The sequence below is a fragment of the Thermobia domestica genome, chromosome 1 (assembly GCF_964235325.1).
Source record: "Thermobia domestica chromosome 1, izTheDome1.hap1.1, whole genome shotgun sequence".
NCBI classification, from domain to species: Eukaryota; Metazoa; Arthropoda; class Insecta; order Zygentoma; family Lepismatidae; genus Thermobia; species Thermobia domestica.
In genome coordinates this window covers 161,997,903-162,020,395 of record NC_137454.1, presented here as the reverse complement: position 1 = coordinate 162,020,395, position 22,493 = coordinate 161,997,903, and the positions used below count along the sequence as shown (strand labels likewise).

At 35.8% G+C, this 22,493-nt stretch overlaps 1 protein-coding gene across 1 annotated transcript in view; it reads right to left on the bottom strand.

Moving 5' to 3' along the window:
• The window catches only part of LOC145670136 (NFX1-type zinc finger-containing protein 1-like), a 242,788-nt gene that overhangs the window by 6,094 nt on the left and 214,201 nt on the right, over nt 1–22,493 (bottom strand). Inside the window, exons 11-12 of the mRNA XM_081738515.1 lie at nt 16,958–17,178; nt 3,490–3,764 (exon numbers count right to left, since the gene is read on the bottom strand). Coding sequence (XP_081594641.1) covers nt 3,490–3,764; nt 16,958–17,178 — 496 coding nt within the window. The remainder of the gene's footprint in view (nt 1–3,489; nt 3,765–16,957; nt 17,179–22,493) is intronic.

Sequence of the window (22,493 nt, the reverse complement as noted above, 5' to 3'; positions counted from 1 at the left end):
AAATGAGTCCGTTTTATGAAGCTGGCATGAACTTAGCAGGCCACTTATGGCAGGCCAGAATTTCGACTTCACACATCGTTAGTGCCTCGTTAGTACTCGTTAGTGCCGCAAACCCCATCGTTAGTGCTACAAAAATAAAGTATCAATTTTTAACAGTCACTAATGGCCTGCTAACTTCATGCCAATGAACTTGGCAGGATACCTATGGCAGACCAGAATTTCGATTCCACACATCGTTAGTGCTCGTTAGTGCCACAAATTAAATCGTTAGTGCTACGAAAATAACGTCTCAATTTTAATAGTTACTATTGGCCTGCTAACTTCATGCCAATGAACTTGGCAGGCCATCTATGGCAGACCAGAATTTCGACTTCACACATCGTTAGTGCTTCGTTAGTGCTCGTTAGTGCAACAAATCCTATCCTTGGTTCTACGAAAATAACGTCTCAATTTTAATAGTTACTATTGGCCTGCTAACTTCATGCGAATGAACTTGACAGGCCACCTATGGCAGACCAGAATTTCGACTTCACACATCGCTAGTGCTCGTTAGGGCCGGAAACCCTATCGTTAGTGCTACGAAAATAACGTCTCAATTTTAATAGTTACTATTGGCTTGCTAACTTGGCCTGCTAACTTCATGCCAGCAGGCCAACATATCGAAATCACACCATAAATGAGATTGCCGGTTCGGCAGCGTTAATGCTCGTTAGTGCTATAAACATTAATGTTAGTGTTTGTATATATACACACACAGATTTTCGAGTAACAATATGGGCCCGTTTCATGAAGCTGGAAAGCCACCTATGGCAGACCACGATTTCAACCTCACATATCGTTTGTGTTTCGTTCATGCTCGTTAGTGCTATATATCCCTTCGATAGTGCTCCAAAGACAACGGATATATATAATATTAAAAAAAATATATTTTCCTCACCTAACTTCATGTCAACACGTCGCACAGAACTTACATCAGAGCACAATCTCGATTGCATCCATCGTTATTACATCGTTAGTGGTCGTTAGTGGCGCATGCCCCATCGTTACTACTCTATAGATCAGCGTTTCCCAACCTTTTTCAACTCGCGGCACACTACAGGTGTGATTTTAATTCTTGCGGCACACTCATTTGTAAAAATATAATATACCGTTTTTTTTTGTTTTGTTTTTTTTATTACTGATCTCATTCTCACAAAGAAGAAAGCTCGATGACTGGCTTTCCTCGTGGTAAATCATTATGCTTATTATTTCATTCTAATTTAAAAATAGAAAATAATTGCAATGAAATATAGGATTCAGTTTTTCAAAAATACACTTTCTTTTTCGAAAACTAGATCCAACCTTTCGCTAAGAAGGAGGATCATTAAATAACGAAAGAACAAACAAATCTCTTGTACTTTAAACATATATATGTAGGTAATTTGTATGCATGTTTACTTTGTCGAAAGGATTGAATGATATTTTAAAATTCCAAGTTACGAAATACTTTGAAACAATAAAGAAGCAATAATGGTTATAACAATGATAACAAGTACTTTTTTCGACATTAAACATGTACAGAAAAGTAACACAGTATGGAACTTATAATTTTTAACACAGTTAATATACGTTACAATTTTTAAATATTACACAAAAGTTAGAATTGTTCAATAATATTTTCTAATATATGAAGATTACAATATTTCAAAAATAAGGAAAACAGGTTGGTGCACGAAGCAAAATTAATGTGCAACTTGAGTACAATATTCTTTCATAATCTTCTTCAATTGTGGATGGATAGTTGATAAACACACTCTCATATCGTGTTCCGGAGTTAACAGTTGTGACCTGTTCTTACACTTGATTGTGTTCATTGCAGAAAATCCTGCTTCACTTAAGTAGGATATAGAAAAGGGAATGACAACTTTCACAGCCTTTGTAGAGATAGCTGTAGAAATGTGTAAGAGGCTACAGCAAATAAAATTCTGTTTTCAAAATACTACCTGCTACACAGTAATGTATGCACAATAATAAATTACAATCACAGTATTTTTTCCATTGTAGATGATCATAGTAATGTGAAATACAAATATATTTTTTTCCTATTTCTTGCAATTTGGTTGCTATAGAATTAATAAGTTTGTTTCGATTTCCTCGCGGCACACCAGCGACCCATTTGCGGCACACCAGTGTGCCGCGGCACACCGGTTGGGAAACGCTGCTATAGATATTACGTACAATTTTGAAGAAACTATTATTAGCCTGCTAACTTGCGGCAGCACGCCAGGGACGAAATCTACGACAGATGTCACCCGTCATTAGTGCTTCGTTAGTACTTGTTACTGCCGATTATTATATCGTTATTGCTCCATAGATAATGACTACGTTAAAAAAACATTAATGGCTGCAACATAATGGCAGCAGACAACGGACGAAATGTACGATAGACCACAATTTCGATTACATCCGTCATTAGTGTATCGTTAGTGCCCCATATCCCACCGTTAGTCCTTCACAGAAAACGAATATATTTTTAAGGAAAGACATTATTTGCATGTTAATTTCATGCCAGCAGATCAAGACCAAATCTACGCAGACCACAATTTTCATTACACCGTTATTAGTGATTCGTTAGTGTTAGATAGTGCTGCTTATCCCATCGTTAGTGTTCCACAGGTAAGGTCTAAATTTCTACAAACTTCATTTTCCTCTTATAATTTCATGCCAAAAGGCCACCTAGTTAATGATCTGTAGTTAGAGGTCTGCGTGTATAAAAAACTCGCATCCGCGGACGGATAACAAATATAATATATTTTGTTATCTCATCTGCGGATCTGAATTTCAGGGAATCTTAAGTAGATGTATTTTCCGTTAACTCCATATTTCTGTTTGCTTGAATTTTATTTAGGGTAGTTGACTACAATGAGAAGAGATAGTATTGAATATGTAGCAGAATTTTATTAGTATTATATGGTAAGACTCAAGAAACTATAAAGGAGATATTAAAATTGTTACAATAGGAACAATTTTTTATATTCTAAATAATATCTCCATTATTTTTCGTGAATCTTATAATATCAATTAAATTCAAGCTACGTAGTCAATACTCTATCTTCCTATAAGTCAATCGCAGATTTTAATTAGGTATATTGATTCAGAAACACAATTCAGTCACTTTGCGAGTTGTAAAATATAACATACATAAGGCAATATTAAAATTAAATATTCAGAGCCAATTATGCGTATTTCATATATGATAAGTTAACGTATTTTTATCTTGCTTGTAGTTGATGGTCATTTTGTCCTACCATCACTAGTCTTTAACTGCAGCACTTCCATCATACTATGTGAGTCTGCACTCAACATGCTGAGTATCACTTTAGTTATACATTAACATCCTTAAATTGTTACTCTTTCTTACGTAAACTTAACGCAAAAGGTAATTTTTAATGTCTATACAAGGGGACAATTTCAAAGAAAATACAAGATATAGAAAATATCAAACATTACCTTCGTTTTTTTGTATGGTTTCCAACATTTGACCTATTTCTTTCTTCTTCTTTAGAATATCAGCTTCACCTCCAAAAATTTTTCTTTTCACTTTATGATAATCAGCGTAAAATGTTTTAATTAAATTGCCATATCGAAAGTTTCTTCTGATAGCTGTCTTACATCTGGGGCAAGTCTTCAACTTCACCTCCTGGTCTGATTCTGTTGTTTGTTTTAACCACTTCTCAAGTCCCTGTGATTCTATGGTGTGCCCACAATCTTCAAGATAAATAAATCTAGAATATAAATACAATGCAATTTATACTAAAATATATTTCGATCTTAAACTGGTAATGTTTTAAAATACTTCTGCAATAAAAATGATACACTTAAATCATAACTATCGAAGTAAGTGGAAATGTTGGAAAAGTCTTCGCACAGGAGTGTTTCAACTACGTAAGATTAGGAATATCCTCAACCACTAAGTCACCCATTAATTACTTGTAAAATACATGTTAACTATGTATGAATTATTGTAATTAGTAGCAACTCATAGGGAATGTAAACTGACGTATTACTTTTGGATTTAGGAGTTTAGGATTTAGATGTATGGGCTCTCGGCATATGTGGCCATTTAATCCGTCACGTATGAGGGATGACGTCCCTCGGCGATCATACTATTCGGGGAAAGGGAAGGAAGGAAGCGGCCTGGGACTTATATATTAGGCACCACCCCGGCATTTCCTGGTGTGAATGAGGAAGATCCAGGAAAACCTCATTCAGGATGGCTGGTCTGAAAAAGCCTTTTACACTATTTCGACCGAGTGGCGTGTTACTTTTGGTCAGTGTTCTTTGGCAGTAATTTCTCTTTTCTATATATATGTTAAGCCCTGCGGAGCATATCGTAATTTTGGACATTCTAGGAACCTTCTCTTTTGTGATCACAACAAGTTTTAACTTTGGGTACATGTTTTTACACGCTGAATAATCCTTATTTTAGCCAGTACTCATGTCACCATGGCATCGTTGTAAAACTGGCATCGAATTTTTAAACAATGTATATGCCAGCAAGGAATTTTAAATCGCGCGGTGAAATACGGCCATGTCGTAGAATAAATAAATACACATGGTGTAACATACTATAGCTGGCTTTAACCGACAATATCATACAGAACCTGCTTTAATACTTTCTATTGGATCTGTCATTATGGTGTTACTTAAAACATAAAAATTGAAAAACACTCGAAAAAACAATCCACGCATTTTATATGAACTAAATTATTAGAATACACCACAGAGATGAGGCCTGTTTAACGAAAATTTCGAGAAACGCGGTCTCTTTGTTAGTGAAAGATCATTGAAGTCCCGCCCGTACTGTGTAATCAATACTTGTTCCGACTGTAATTGATATCTACTAGGACTCAAGAAGGAAGGAATAGGAAGGTATAACATTTATTCACATAGCTCTTCTTCTCCTCATCACAGTTACACTTAAACTAATAACTTAACTTCCTCTCCTATCGCGCAGCGATCTGCATTATGGGGGTTAGCCACCCAGGTCACTAACTCTTTAAAGGCCACAGCTTGTTCAGAGCTTTTCCTGGTCACTCATTGGTTTGGAAACAAAAAGTTATTCACCCATACAGATTACTAGCACCTGATGAAATCGATTAAATAGTTATAACTTAGTAACTTTAATTGAGAACTTACATTAATTCACCTTGTCGACGAAGTGAAAGCTGATTAATGGATATGATAATTAGGAGGTACAATCTAGTAATTTGATAAATAATGTTTTTAACTTGGAACAAACAAAATTATTGCACACTGATATTTCTCATCATAGTTTCTATGCTACAAAATAGGTACCTTATTTTCACCACAGTTTTTTTGATCCTTTAAATATAAAGAGAACGAAGAAAGCAATTTCAAAAGGGGAGTTAAATACCATGAGAATAATTTTGGTTTCTTCCTCTTGACACACGTTTGTTCACAAAAATAGATGAAATAAGGTAATTTCAAATCTGTGGGCATCACGGGTATACTTTTCGTTTTGACACAAATTCGCACGCAATTCGAAAACGCCCATTTCTACAGCGGACAAAAAAGTCCATATTAAAAATAATAGTGAATATAAAAATGAAATTCGTATCTACTGAAATAAATGCATACCCGCTTTCTATCCCAACATGAAGTAATAAGTAACCCTTAGTGATACTTTCACATGTTATTTTCTTGTGTGGCTCTGTGGTTAAGCTTTCTTAAATGTGATTGGAAACAGTGGCAGACATCGTATTGTCAGGCGAAGAGCATCAGCCTTTGATAGTAATGTGAGTATTCTTTTTAGTTGCATCGTAACTTTGTTACTTGTTCTAAACATTCTCAGAATAAGGTCTTTGTGTATCTTATTTAATAGGTTCGTTTCATAGCTTATTTAAAAGTCTCGTAATAGCTCTTCGCTATTTCTCTTAAGACGAAATTGATTGTGAAGCAATAAAAATTAATTCGAATGTTTATAAATTGGAACACATTAAAGTTGTAAACCATTACAAAAGTTTCAAAATATATAAATTGGTGCATTGGCCCACCATGAGGCCTACATAGATTACTATTGTTGTCATGCCCCTCGTTTGCCATCATTTCCGTTGCCTTAATTAGAGATATAGATCAATCGTCGATAATTACTTTATTTTAAATGTGCACTGAATGACTGTGTATTTGAAAAGAACTGTAGGGTCACGTAAGCACACTGTTGGGAAAGGTCTTGTATGGGTAGGGCCCCTCTGATGACACTATGTATTAGGTTTTCAGTGTACTTGGGACTTGGATAGGACTGGCTGGCAGATAGTTAGACATTGTTGGCGGGAAGTAGGGTGGTCGAAAAAATCGAAAGTTTGAGGATCCCTTTGCGGTAGTGCGGTAAAGGTTGTGCATGTGAGTATTACCCCTGCAAAATTTCAGAAAGTTAGGTTAATATCTTCTGTTCTGGCAAGGTATATGAAGTCTCGTAAATTTAGTAAAAACTAAAATGTAAATTTTCAATAAAATCGTAGACACTTTCGCAATAGTGCGGAAAAGTTATGCCTAAGTATAGGTATCACCTGTGCGAAATTTCAAAACCCTAGGATCATATCTTATGTTCTGGCACGGGGTGAAAAATTTTGAAAATTCGTCAAAAAATTCACATTTATCTTCTTTTATTTTTTAATACTATATGTTTATCACAGCATCTTTCATGATAGTAACGAAATGTTGCATTTACATGAATTTAATTACTACAAAAAGTTTCAGAACCGTGGGATAACATTTTCTCTTCTGGCAGTTGTCCTGAACTTACATATTTTTTCTTACTAGTACATAAACCATATTCTTTCAATTACAATAACTCATTTCTTTCAAGTAAAGCAGCAACATTTTATAACTACACAGTTATTAGGCTTCAAATGTTTCATTCATACAAATACCGTAAGACGTGGTTACTTTGCACAAGATTTAAGCAATTTTAGAGAAAATCGCATGTAACTTACAAACGTAATGATTTAGAACACTGTATTTTAAACATATAATAACTATATATATATATATATATATATATATATATATATATATATATATATATATATATATATATATATATATATATATATATATATATATATATATATATATAAAAGAGAACGTACAAATCCTTTGTCCGCTCATCACGCTAATACGGCTGAACCAATTTCTTTTATTTTTGGGGGGTTATTAGGATTTGGACCCTAGATGGTTTTTATCATATCACTTTAATTTTCAATTACCAGTGTCTTGAGATAATTGACCATTCAGGTGTCCATTACGTACAAATCCTTTGTTAGTTCATCATAGGTATAAAAATAAACGTATTTATATGCAACCCGCATGACCGTGTCACTCGGCGGGTTAACATACATGACAGGCGTTATAATGGTTTTTATCATATCACTTGAAAGCGAAAAAGTAAAAATTATCTAAGTAACAAAGTTTATTGCGTTCGGGGGTGACCGCAGCGAAGCGGGGCGGGTTAACATAAATGACAGGCGATATAATGTTAACATTTACTGCAATCTTCTATGGTTTTTATCATATCACTTGAAAGCGAAAAAGTAAAAATTATCTAAGTAACAAAGTTTATTGCGTTCCGGGGTGACCGCAGCGAAGCGGGGTGAACGCTGCTAGTATATATATATAAGGAAGACATTAGTGCAAATTCATTAGGAAACATTCAGTATGACCATAGTTATTGAAACATAAACTTAGGTGCAAAGTAACCCCATAGCTGAGGTTACTTTGCACAACATACAAAAAAGTATGTTCAACATACGAACATAAAGTTTCTGTAGAATGTTTTCCCTTCAGTATTTATACATTTCACTTTCTACACAAAACTGCATGCAGTCTACAAATATTGATATTAGAATGAGGGTACCGGTATCAGTACTTAGTTTGAATTATCGATATTTGTTAAGAAAATTATGTATTTTCTGGTATCAGCACAGGAACCGCATTCTAATAGTTTAGCATATGTCCCACAAAAATGTCAACTCAGGAACAGAAAAAAAAAATCCTGAACTGATTTGCCTTGATTATTCCTTATGTCCAAGAATATCATCCCACCCGTAATCAGTGAAAGATTTAGGGGGTTTAGAAATTTTGAGGCTAAAGCCCACCCACCCAAATTGCAAGATTTATTTTTTTTAATCTAATGTTAGTCATTCCTATGCGTATACGCTGCAAGCCTCCCCCCCCCAAAGTCTAGTCATTTCTTTAAAAAAATACGAAGTGTTTGTGAGTGAAGCCTCTCTCAAACTACTACTCTGGATCCGTCACTGTTCATAATTTATTTTCCAACAAGAAATTCATTCCGGCATCTTCCTAAATAGGAAATTTACCTAAATTTAAAATGCAGGAGGTTCCAGTAGTAATAATTTCCTATCTAAGCGGTATTTTGGACCGGTGCAAAGTAACCCCGAATAGAGACTAAAACCGCCTTCTCCCAGTTTTACTTTTTTATGACTTTAAAACGTTTCACATTTCAGTTTCAACTATTACATCAAAGTCCCATTATACACAGTAGTATTCTACGAAACTGATTTAACTTTGACGGAAAATCTTGTACGTGATATCTTTCGAATTTTGGCGGCCTTTACAGTGACTGCTTTCCATACCTCTACAACAATGAACCCTCCCGGTAATTAGAACTGATGTTAACCGTCAACATTATAGCCAAAATACAGTTAGATGTTCTATCTTACGGTGGCAGTTGAAACTTCCTCTTTACTGTTCATGGTTTTGCCGACTGAGGACTGTGAAACTCTTTTCATATTTGTGCAAAGTAACCCCGTCTTACGGTACCTGATAGATTAAAATGTTAATGTGTATGTTTTAACAAAACAGAAAAATAAACGAATACCTTATAAAACTTATGGACTTTCAATTTCAAGTTTGTGAAAATTTTTCGCCAAGGTTTCACAATTCACATTTTATACTGACCCTTGAACCTGAATGATGACATACTTTTTCTGGATTTCAAGGTAGTCCAAATGAAGTCGTCACGGTTTTCATGACCGAAAACTTTCATGGAGGCCTCTGTAACTAGTTGTACAGTTCTTTCCACAGCTTGGGTGTAGCATAAGAAGTCAGCAAATGACCATTCAGTTGGAACCTTTTCTTGCAGCATAGTTTGCAGACCCTCGGATATATTATACAAGACTGGTAGTGGGTCACTTCGGTTGTCTGCCAGTTGATCATGTCAATGTAATCCTTAGCTTCAAAATTTATTTTAGGAACGTTTTGGGACCGCGGTGGCTCAGTGGTAGATCGTTCATCTCCGGTGCTTGAGGTCCCTGGTTTGATCCCAGCTCGCGCCGTGTGGACTTTGTGGTGGACAAACGCCGTGCTCGTGGGTTTCCTCGGGGTTCTCCCGTTTCCTTCCACCATCTTTATTCCACCATTTCATTCATTCCTCATCATCACCGTCTCCTTTAGCCTAACCGGCATAACCGTCGGACGTAAAACTGGAAGATTTCATTTCATTTTTAGGAATGTTTAATCTGCGGACACCATCAGCTTCAGATGTTGCTTCAATTTCTTTGGCTCTCGCTTTTATAACTCTTCGAACTGCAAATGTTCGAATATGTGCTCTTTTGTCGGTTAGCATCGCAATCAGAGGGTCGTACTAAGTTAACCCGCCACTTTCAGTCCTAGGCTTCCATAGGATTACTGAATTGTAAAGTAAAGTAGATTTGCGTTGATTGACAATCCCCATTGTTGTCCTTATCTTTACAGACAAGTGAATGACGAATAATATTTCCGAACTCTATATTATGAAGCTATAAACCTAAGAAATGTAACGGAGGTCACGTGTCCCGATACACAAAATAGGATATTCTGCACCTTATTAAAATTAAACATTAAATTGAAAGTATATTTTTTTTTATGTTACACTTTACTAAACATATAGAAATATAAACTTATGTACCATTTAATCTCCGCAAGCAATTTATGTGGATATCACAGACCTCCAAAGTCATGTCTCGATATTTCTGTGTTACGGAGGTCATACCATCAAGCAATGTCATTACTCACCGCACGAAACCTGTTCAGAACTGGCAATACTTTCTAGTGAAGGAAGATGGCGCGTGTGATTAGTGACTGCAGCTGAATCGAGCAGATAAGCAATCAATTACGCAGGTAAGTGCAAAATATATTAAAAATTTCAGGCATGACTTTTGAAAACGTAACAACGGTCGCCTGATTCAAAGAATAAGTTGATTCCTGTATGTAAAATAAACTGCTATTTTTTAAATCACGTTCACAATGCTAACATTACTGAAGAGGCCAGCACTATTAAGCTCACGTGCGAACGATAGCTGAAGCTATAGCCCGAAAATGAAACGGCGGTCACTGTAACAGCGGTCACGAATTGGCTATTTTTTGCGTGACCGACGATACAAAAAATGACCGCTGTTACATGCGTGACCGCCGATACTTCATGTTTCAATTAGAAGATTCTAATGATCAAGCTATATAAAACTACAGAATTATGGATTGCAAAGAGTAAAGAAAAGTCTCTTAGAAATATTTGAGATACGAGATGGATTAGAGGCTTGTGTTTATCTCTCAGCATGTTTTAGAATCTTATTGATTGTTTTACTTTCTTTTAAATACAAATAAGTATAGGAAACCATTCGGCCTTTTGTGGAGTGAAATACAGACAGAAGCGGAGATCACTGAAAACTGATTTAGGTCCTTCTAAGAATAGCACTTTTAATATTTTATTGTGAGTGCATGTAACATTAATTGAAAGTATAATTTATTAACGCATCAGAGTTCGTAGTATTGTACTATTACAGAATGGTATGAAGATTTTCCATAATTTTCCTAAACAAAAAATTAAGACGCTGCGTTCAGTTTGATATTTTATTTTATTTTGTCCTACAGTGTATGGTAGGAAAAAGGGCCTGCTTCTAGTTTGCTGGAATTATTCTGCAAAACACTGATTACGCTACGAGATTTTGTAGATCTTTTCAGACGATGATCAGTATTTTTAAACGAAAACGTTTTATAAGTTAAAATTTGAAACCACTGTTTTTTACAGGTATTTGTTTCTTTTTACTTCCTATATAGCGATGGATGTTCAGACTCCAACATCTTCAAAATCAGAATCCACCCTACGGAGGTATTTACACGATCGAAATGAAAATCTTCTTTCACAGAAGAAAGTCAGGCAAAGAAGGAAGCTTAGTGGTTCGGCACTTGAAGAAAAAACAAGGAAGAATCGAGAGAGGCAACGTAGAAGACATTCAAAAATGACAGAAGATGAACTTGAAAAGAAAAGAGAGTACGACAGAAGAGCTAATCATTGGACAATGGGTAATTGTGAAGCTCGATGGAATATTGTACCCTGGGACTATTACTAAATTGGACAGCTGTAATGTGATACATTGTAATGTAATGCAGTATTCAGGACCCGGACAGTTCAGTTGGCCTAAGAAAAAGGATACACCTCCTTATCGCTTAAATGATGTGAAGGCTATAATAGATCCCCCAATGAAAGTCATGACACCAAAGAAGCGAATATTTCATTATGCATTTCCTAAATGTGTTCTGCTTTGTAATTCTTCCAAGTTAGACTAAAGGACGAAGTTGCCATGTTAGCTGTGAAAGTGTTCAGAACAAAGTTTTTTGTATTCTATTTAAACTTATTTTATTTTATTTAAGAAACAAGTAGCCTTTCATTTTAATCTCTTAATGCATCACTAACTTTGGAGAGCAATATTTTGAAGACAAACTAGTTTGTAGTACTTCACTATTGTAACTAATGAGAAAAATATATGCAGAAAATTTTTAACATATACAGTTCAACATTTTATTAGGTAGTAAAATACTTCTTGTGAACAGACCTACTCACCTGATAAAGTTACGATAATCATGGATATGTATCAATGCCACCGTCGAAGTAACAGGGATCACAGAAAAGTAACAGGATGTCACAAGCATTGTAACAGCGCTCCATGGTAACAGGATGTCACAGGCATTGTAACAGCGGTCACGTTGTAACGGGAGGTCACACAAGAAATATAATTAATATAAATTGGGCTTTTACATTTCTAATAATGTTCTACTGTTTTAGTTAATTGGTTTGCAAAGCTTTACTGTAAAAAAATGCAATCGGTCCACTAGCAACGATATTAACTGCAGTAAGTAATCTAATTCACTATTAAATTTCTCTTTTTTCTAAAAAAAAAAACAATGGATTTTTACATTTTATTGACAATCTACATCAAATTTTTATATAAATTTGAATTAAATGCTCAAAAGAAATCACAAAAATATTGACAAAAATGGATCATAATTATAATACATTTTTTGATTGGAAATTAATTCGATCATGAAAGTGTGACCTCAGTTACAATTTTCAAAACAAGCACACAAAGACTGAAAGATGGAACCCAAATAAGTCACGTTTATAATACCAGACAACAAAATGAAAGAAGACAATATTTTACAAAACTAACATTAGTACAGGAAGGCCCAAGCCATATGGGAGTACAAATTTACAATAAGCTGCCCAGAGAAATAAAAAATGAAGAAAATATAAATGTTTTTAAAAAGAAACTCAAGAGATTCCTGGTGGATAAAGTATATTACAGCGTAGCAGATTATCTTTGCAATAATGTGTATTATATAGTGTAACATATTTCTTTTCCTAAGTGTATTTGAAACAAGAAAGAGGACTGTCTGAACCCTCCAAATACCAAATATACCTTGGTTTCAAATGGAGTAAATACATACAATACAATACAATATACCCAGCGACGTACGAGATGTTTCATGGAATCATATAGTGCACTTGTTTCTTTGAATCATAAGCTAATACAAGGCAAAATTTCAGTCTTGTACAATAACTTTAATTTTTCACGATTTTCAGTAATGAAAGTGGCGGGTTAACTTAGTACGACCCAAGAATGTTTTCTGGAGATGCGACGAAAGCATTTCGCGAAATCACATTGCCGATAACGTTGAGGCGAGTTTTGTCAAACTATCTAGAGGTCACAATGAATTGGTGAACGTGTCGAGCTCCATCCTTAATTGAATGTTGGACTTTGATACGGAATCAGAATGGAACACACACTCTCATAATGAAATCCACTATGGTGTTTAGGCTGTACGAAGGTTTCGTTGTGGAAACATACAGCCGTAAGATCCTGTTCGCTGTTGTCAACCTGTTGTTGCGACACGTTGAGTCGTTCTGGATCGCGTTTGGCTAAATCTGCTGGACAGATTTCTGAGGAAATGGCAAGAACAATATCCATCAGATATTTTTGATCCTTACTACGAATGGATGGATTAATTTAAGGCAAGGCACAATTAATTGGCTCATATGTTACTAATGGAAGCTGTTCATATCGGTCCAAAGACTTTCCAATGCTGCCAGAGTAAAGACGAAGGGCCAGAAGTGGGGCCATCAAGGAACTGGAACAAGTGGCGTAGGGGGCAATTAAAATGAAGGAGGCAAAGAGCCCATTGAACAGGTTTGCCTAATTTCAATCCAAGGTGGCGCAGTACTCCATTATGTACTCCTGTGTTCACTAGTGTTCCATCACAACCACGTGCAATAACGCTGTTGAGCCCTCCAAGCACCTCTGCTGTAATATAGTTGATAATATTTTCAGAAATGTCCAGACTGGATCTAGAGGTAGGTGTAACGTGTCCAACGTAGATAGAAAGAGATTCCTTCACAAGAGAATAATGTTCTTCTATGAATGTTCTCTGATGTACTTCTCGCCAAGCTTTCCGCTTGACAATGTGTTATCAAGTCGACCATCAAAGCAAAGACCTAAAATTGGACCACATGGATTTTCCAAACACTCACTTCTAAGTTTTTTCACAGTTTAAGATTTTCCCGTTGATAGTTTGATATTGTCAGCCACTAACGTTGTATCCGATGTGCTAATTAGGCCTACGTCGTGCAAAACACCTGTGACTATTGCAGCAATGGCTTGAAGCGATACCCTAAACCTTTGACTTAATATGGCGGTATTTGTAAGCTTCATTCGCATTTGGAGCGACGCTGTTCGGGGCAAAGATCGTGTACTTGCATCGACATTATCCTCCATTTTGCTTGCGTCTTCTTCCTCTGAGGCTGTTGAATTTGTTGTTGTGAACTGCATATCGTGCTGCGATAGCGATGAGCCACGAAACGAGCCGAATGAGGCATTACTTTCAGAATTACAAGGAAGACAATTTGACTTTCTGTTGAGACGGTTTTGAATTTTCCTCGTTTCTTGCACATCGACCGGGTCGATTCACATAACTCGCTTTGTTCTTTGATCAGACAGAAATGCCTGTTCCTACTGGACTTTTTATAGTTGTTAAATATATGTAAACGCAACTTTTCGTTATTACCATGAAAGATCCTGTGGTAAATATATAGTATTAAAAAAATTTTAAACAAGATAAATGTGAATTTTTAAACGAATTTTCAAAATTTTGCACCTCCTGCCAGAACATAAGATATGATTCTAGGGTTTTGAAATTTCGCACAGATAAAACCTACATATAGGTACAACTTTTCCGTGCTACTCCGATAGGGCCTACGATTCTATTGAAAATTTAAAAAAATAGATTTTTCTTATTTTTTACCAAATTTTCGAAACTTCGGAGACCTTGCCAGAACAGAAGATATTATCCTAAGGTTCTGAAATTTTGCATGGATAATACTTACATGCAGACACAACTTTTCCGCACTACCGCAAAGAGGTCCTCAAACTTCCGATTTTTTCGACCTCTCCTAGCAGGGAGTCTTGTATTGGTAGGGACCCTCTGGAAACACTACGTATTAGGATTTCAATATACTTTGGGCTAGGGTAGGAACTTCTCGCCTGTTGTTGGACTATTGTTGGAGGATGATTGGTAAGAGTTTATTTGGTTTTGTAGGAACACGAGCCATCTGAAAGGCTATTTGTTAGGATTTCAGGGTGTCTGGCTATAGTACAGGATCTTGTTGGCAGACACACAGTGGTCCCAAACGCAAATCTAGCGGGACAAAAGTCGAAAATGCAACAACAATGAATTCGGTTGATAGTTGCACATTCAATACCTGAATAAGTCTGTAACATGGAACCGTGCTTATTGTGAGATAACAATATATGGTATGGCGAGGAAGTGCGGGCAAACTTGAAAATGGCCGGAGGGCAGTTTCGAGCCGAGCACAGTCATCAGAACTAACATACTTAGTGCATAACAATCATACTGGCTATATAAGTAATGCTTGTTTTACGTTGAAAGCATCATTAGGAGATTGACTTAAGCTTACTGTTAGATTTATGTATAATACGTGTACATTACTTGTGCAATTTGATAATCTATGGTAAAATGTGTATTTTTTGCATGGGTAATACTTACATGCATCAGCACATCAAGATATTAGAATGCAAAGTTTGACTTCCGACGTTATCCATCGAGATTTATGTACGTGTGTGTAGTTACGTCTTTAGTCTATTTATCTTGACTATACTTGTTTGTCGCTTTTCATTTTGTTTCGTCTTTTCAAATATGGCCACCCAATCAGGAAGATTAGAAATACCACATCGGGCATTGTTTGGAGCTTGGTGTAGCGAATCGGAGAGTGTCAATAGAAATACTGGTGTATATAGACATGTGGAGCAACAACTAGGTCTACAAATAAACATAGAGATCAGTGGGAAAGAGCTACCATCCAGTATTAATTCACGGTGCAGTAATCATAAAATCAGCAATCTTGCCCATTAGAATGTTGTCCGAAAAAGCTCAGGAAGCTAGAAATAAAGACCTGCGTAATTACAGGGAGCATCATACCAGAAAGTATTCTCTAGAGAAGACTAGGAAGATTTGTTGCATTTACTGCTTATTTCCTCAGATCCCGTCATCAGTTCACATAGAAGACTGCCACGATCAGACAGAGGGTCCCCCTTACCAAGTACCACATTAAAATTAATACAGACATTTGATGCTTCTGATGATGATGGTGATAATGATAATAATAATAATGATGATTATGATCTCGAAGGCAATAAATGTGATGACTGAGATCTGCATTATTGTCATTATGCTTCATATAATATTATTTCCTGCTGCAAAATATGTACACTAACTTACATTTGCATTTATCCTATTAGTTAGTATGTCTTCACACATCATAATCACGTATTTTTCTCATATACGACGAAATAATCTTCCACAATGTTGTAAAAGGTACCGTCAATGCATGTCACACAATCAAATTAGTTGTCACAATCAGTATAATAAACATAGTGCTAGCAGTCATACATTAACTCACAGACTTTTGTCCAGTTAGATTTACGTTTGGAACCACTGTGAGACAATCGGACTTCGTTGACACGTGGTTATTTGTACTACTAGGGGGTAGAAGACTTCTAGAGAGGGTGCATTTGGATTTCAAAGTGTTTAGACCTAGGATAGGACTTGGTAAGTTTCTTGTTGGGGAATAGTTGGCACAGGCTCTTTTGGTTTTGTAAGGGCGGAGACTTTTTGAAGAGATTATTTGGATTTCGTACTGTTTAGACATAGGATAGATGATCAAATCTGGTTGGTGTATTGTGGGGAATCGTTGGAAGGGGTTTATATGAACTTGTATGGGCAGGAACCCTTTGAGAAGAATGTGTATTGGGATTTTAAGGTGTTAGAGTCTAGGAAGGAGATGGTTGGTTGATGGTTGGCATACTCTTGGAATATGGTTGGCAGGAGTCTTGTAGGGGCAGCGGTCATCTGGAGAGGCTGTACATTTTGATTTCAAGATGTTAGGCCTGAGGATAGAAATTACTTGGCAAATTGTCGGATGTTGTTGGAGGATTATTGCCAAAGCTTTATTTGGTTTTCTGAGGAGGGCGTGTATTCGGCAACCAACCAACAAGAATTAGTTCATTATGCATTCTTAAGTATGGAGTATTTTGAAACGAAATTTTACCTTGACTTCTCGTATTCTGATCCAAGTACAAATTCCTCCATTAGTTCATATGAATTGCAAATCCTGCATAACGGAGGGCATGGTTCACCGCAGAATCCTACGCATTGGTGTCCACACTTTGGTAGTATCCTTTTGCAAGGCTCATTACATGGTGGTCTGTCACACAACTCGAAACATAACTTTGTACATTTGTAATGTTCACAACTCCATTCACAAGTCTCCTGCAAAACAATACAAACACACATATTATAAATGTGTTCCGAAATGCTAAGACAGGCACTAGATATTAGGGTGGAGCGAAAAAATTTAATTTCCGAGTATCGAATTCTAATAGGGCTCAGAAATTGCGTATTCGCATGCTAATTAACGAAAAAATAACGAAAAAATCACACTTTGGATCTTCAATTCGCGCAGACGGCCTAAAGTTTAAAAAAAAAAGACTCAAAAACACCAAATTTACCTTTATATGCGAAAAAAAAATCAAATTTTTGAGTATTGAATTCTAAAAGGGCTCAAAAGTTGGGTATTTGCGTGCTAATCAATGGAAAAATAACGAAAATAATAACGCTTTGGGTCATCAGTTCGCGCAAAGGACCTATATTTTTTAATGACAAAAAACACCAAAATTTACCTTTACGCAAGGAATATACAGATTACTTTTCTCATTTCCTTAGCGTCTAAGTACTTTATTTTAGTTGTGGGAGGGCATGCTTATTAATAATTCGCTAATGTGAGTAATTTTGTGCATTTTATTTTCATAATGATTTTGCATCTCTTCGTCCATTTGTCAACGTTTTCTTCTTTTTTCATGAAATGGCCCACAACTCATCATGAGCAGTGTTTCTTCCAGACATGTTTTTTGGGGAACTTTGAGAGTGCCTCCCGGAGGAGAGCAAAATAATACGTTTATAATATAAAATAAATAGAATTGTACCAGCAATGTTCCCCCCCCCCCCCCGGAACATTTTTTCTGAAAGAACGACTCATCACGAGGAAGTGGCTGCAATTCGAGTTCCACTCACATCCTACTCAACTCTCCTACAATTAGGGTGTGCTAAATTATGCTGATTTAGTCAAGGATGTTGTCTTAAGTTCAGATTTTTTAACCAAATTTTGGCATTGTGAGTCTTGAGAGCAAAGTTGCTCTAATGTAGCCATCTCTGTTTTCTTGTCCACACACTTTTCCTGCAGACTCCGTAACAAGTTTGACACCTTTCGACTTCCTGAGTATGGCATAAAAAATTAAAAAATCAAACTCATGAACAGATTTGTCATGCATAAGTGATAAGTTTCTGATGTCAAGCTTTTGAGCACTGAAGGGGGTGACAGCTTACATTTTCTCCAATATTATCAGCTTACTGTAGTTCGTGACATTAAAATTTATTGAAGTTGTCATAAAAGTTCTAACAGAGCAATTCAGACAAGGCAGTGTGCTACAGATGTGGCTATAAGAGATCCTAGACATCTCAGTTACTTCCGATGGCTGAGATGTGCAAACCGAGTCTTACGGTTATATAGTCCGCAGCAAAAAACCTGCAACATGAGCATATAAGATTATTGTGAAACTACGCCTAACAGCGGAGAGAATCAACATAGCGTCTAAGTGGCACGAATCACGCCAGGAGAAACCTCGACGTTCTTCCCTGCACACTTATTTTGGAGAAAAAGACTTCGCCGTTTTACAATAGACTTACATGCTCATGTTGCAGGTTTTTTGCTGCGGACTGTACGTTTCTCAAACAAATCCTACAAACGAACTCAAAGTGCTTGTAAACTACATTATAAAGACTTGTCCCTATCTGGTTCAACATAAAGAGATATCAGTCAGTGAAATATGGATCTAAACATATTTTGAAGGTAGTTCAAACAATAGATATTTGCCAAACAATTAAAAGAATTATCGATCCTGTGATTTAAGAAACGCGTTTTTCTGTCATCCAAAGAACATATTGTTAGGTATAACAGTGTATGAGAGACAACACGTACTAGAGTTGGGTTACGGGAGAGTGCTAGAGGCAAGAAATCACGATCCGAAGTTGAAATCTGTTAGAACTTTTGTAGCAATTTCAATAAATTTTGATGCCACGGACTACAGTGAGCTGATAGATTGGAGAAAATGTACGCAGTCGCCTCCTCCAGTGCTCGAAAGCTTGACAACAGAAATTTATCACATATGCATGACAAATCTGCTCATGAGTTTGACATCTTAAATGTTCCGTGGTATGCTCAGGAAGTTCAAAGATGTGTCAAACTTGTCACAAAGTCTGCAAGAAAGGCGTATGGACAAGAAAACAGAGATGGCTACATTAGAGCAAATTTGCTCTCAAGACTCACAATGCCAAAATTTGATTAAAAATCTGAATTGAAGACAACGTACTTGACTAAATCAACATAATTTAGCACACCCTAATTAGTAGGAGAGTTTAGCAGGATGTGTGTGTAGATTGCAGCCACCTCCTCGTAGGAAGTTCTGGGCCATTTCATGAAGAAAAAAAAGAAAAAGAAAGAAAGAAAAAAAGAAAATGTTGCCAAATGGATGAAGAGCTGCAAAATCATTATGAAAATAAAATGTATAAATTCACTCACATTAACGAATTAACAAACATGCTCTCACACAACTAAAATAAAGTACTTAAACGCAATAGAAATAAAAAAAAGTAATCTGTATATTCCTTGCGTAAAGGTAAATGTTCGTGTTTTTTTTTTTTTTTGGTAACATTCTAAAACTTATAGGCCGTTTGCGCGAACTGGAGATCCTAGGTGTGATTATTTTCGTTATTTTTCCATTGATTGCACGCAAATACGCAACTTTTGAGCTCTTTCAGAATTCGATACTCAAAAATTTGATTTTTTCGCATAAAGGTAAATTTTGGTGTTTTCTGTCTTTTTTTTTAATTTTAGGCCATTTGCGCGAACTGAAGATCCGAAATGTGATTATTTTCATTTTTCCATTGATTAGCATGCAAATACGAAACTTTTGAGCCCTATTAGAATTCGATACTCAAAAATCTGATTCTTTCGCGTAAAGGTAAATTTGGTATTTTGTGGTAATTTTTTCTAAACCTAGGCCGTTTGCGCGAACTGAAGATCCAAAGTGTGATTTTTTCGTTATTTTTCCATTGATTAGCATGCGAATACGCAACTTTTGAGCCCTATTAGAATTCGATACTCGAAAATTTGATTTTTTTCGCTCCACCCTACTAGATATGAACCGCAAATTAACGTGGTTAGTACGGTAAAAAAAAGCCATTTGAACAGTCAATCTCAAGCTAGAATTTCGAAGAAAAACACTTTTAAAAGCTATGCAAAGTACAGTTTACTAACAAACCAACAGATGGGTGGCAGGCTAACGTTAATAGCAAGAACAACGGACTTCTCTCACAAACACGATTTTCAGTGGAATATATGCCTCTAGATCTTCATACTGACATTAGGGTTTCTAGGAATAGTTAACTACTTTTAACTGCTTAGGTGATTTATGATGAAAACTCATAGACTAGAAATATGTTAGAACTAATATGTTACAGCAGTCAAGCCTGGATTATACATAATGCAACTATTGACAAAATTATTTTGTACATAGTTATATCTTTCTTAAGCAAGTTAGCATCTTTTGTTTGAATAATAGTACTCTTGCACACGGTTGGCACACTTGCCCTAGATTTTTGAAGAATGTTCAATTCTCTGAAGTGCACATCGAGACATAATAATTTGCTTACTCACAAGCCATAGTTCTTAATATATTTATATAAAATACTATATTACTATAGTAGAAAAATAGAATTTACTGTACCTAGGTAGTTAATAAGGATATATGCGTAAATAATTATTGTTTTATATTATGTAGTATGCGCACGCATGTTTAAAGTGTGTGTTTATTCGCGTTCGCGCTTGTGTGTAGGTCTTTTGTCCTCCTTGCAATCGGTCTTTTTCCCTACTAGAAAAATGGTGTGGGCGTCTCTGCTCTTGTATGATAGCACATAGTGGATTTCATTAATATTGCAGATCAAGTATTAAACTGTTGTGTTATTGTGTTGAAACAATAAGGATATATTTCCAATTTAACACTCTATCCAGCAGTAGCGATAGCAGTCCCAGCAGTAGGGTTGCCAACTGGCCGGTATTTTACCGGCTGACGGGTGTTTTTCTCAGGTTCAACTATATATTAGAAGAATAAAATAGAATTACTCTTCATAAGTATAAAAGATTATGTGAAAATGCCAGGAATTTTATTTTTGTGAGTTGGCACTTCTAATCCAGCAAACGTTCCCAATTTCCGGAGACAGTCCAAGAATTAATTGAAAAAAGCTTATAACCTTATTCTACAGTAGTGCGGAATTCAGAACAGTTTCTTTTTTCCTTTCTAATGCTTCTTGTAGACGATCTAATAAAGCTTGAACACGACCATTCAATATCTCAAATTTACACGTTCAAAGGAGTAATGTTCAAGAATACACTTGAACAAGAGTCTCGAATGAACTAGAAACAACTTTTACACGATCATAGCGATATTGAATCATGTTTTATATACTTGTTGATAGGTGTCAGTCCAAAACAAGTGACTGAAACTATGAAAACAAATGAAAATGAAACCTGCATACTAATTTACTTCAGACCTGCGAATGAATAGCTATAATATTAGCATATCTTTCCTAACTTTTGGCAGGCATTTGGAATTTAATAGATTATATTAAATCATTTAAAAAACAAGTCAATTGATTTTGTAGCAACGTCAGGGAATTTTCATTAAGTGTTTTGTTCTTTTTACATTAAATATGCGTTAGGTTTGCTTAAGTTAAAAGAGTAAAGTGCTGCTTAGGTATAAAATCGTTCCCTGTACTAAGCTTCTTAAAAATTTAATTCTTCAAATGCCGTACCGATGACAGAAACACACTCAAAAACAAAAAGTCGAACTGTTTCCCAAAATTGTATCACGAGGCAATGACAGCCTTTTGATGTTATTTATACTATGCCATCGAAGACTGTTTAAAGAAAAGGATGACAACACAGGAAACCAAACGAAGCAATGATAATATTTTTTCAGCTACTGGACTTATCGCCCATATCTGAATCAGACTTTCTTCACAAACCTATTCCATATTTGGTACTGGTTAAGAATAGCCCGTCAAACAAATAGTAATTTTACTGTTAAAATGTGTGAGTGGGATGAAAGAGGATGGTATAGGACAATAATTTCCACTTCGGAATATGCCTGTATAATGTAGGAAACTAGTATTTTATGTTTAGAAGTTTAGTTTTACCAGTATCAAATCATTACAAGGGCTATAGTTAAGTTCAAATGAGTGAATACGATGTCAAGGGTTAGTTGCACTATTCTTATTTATACATTATCCTTATTCTTATGTTTCTTGTACTATAAGCTCCATTGATGACGCGCCTGCTCCCTATGGACGTACTCTCGCGTGGTGTAACACGCAGTCCTTATTATTTTATTAATAAATTTATATAGTAGTATATTTAGACTTTTTCATTAATTTGCATATCAAAACGGAAATGGTTTTCTTTATTTTCATAT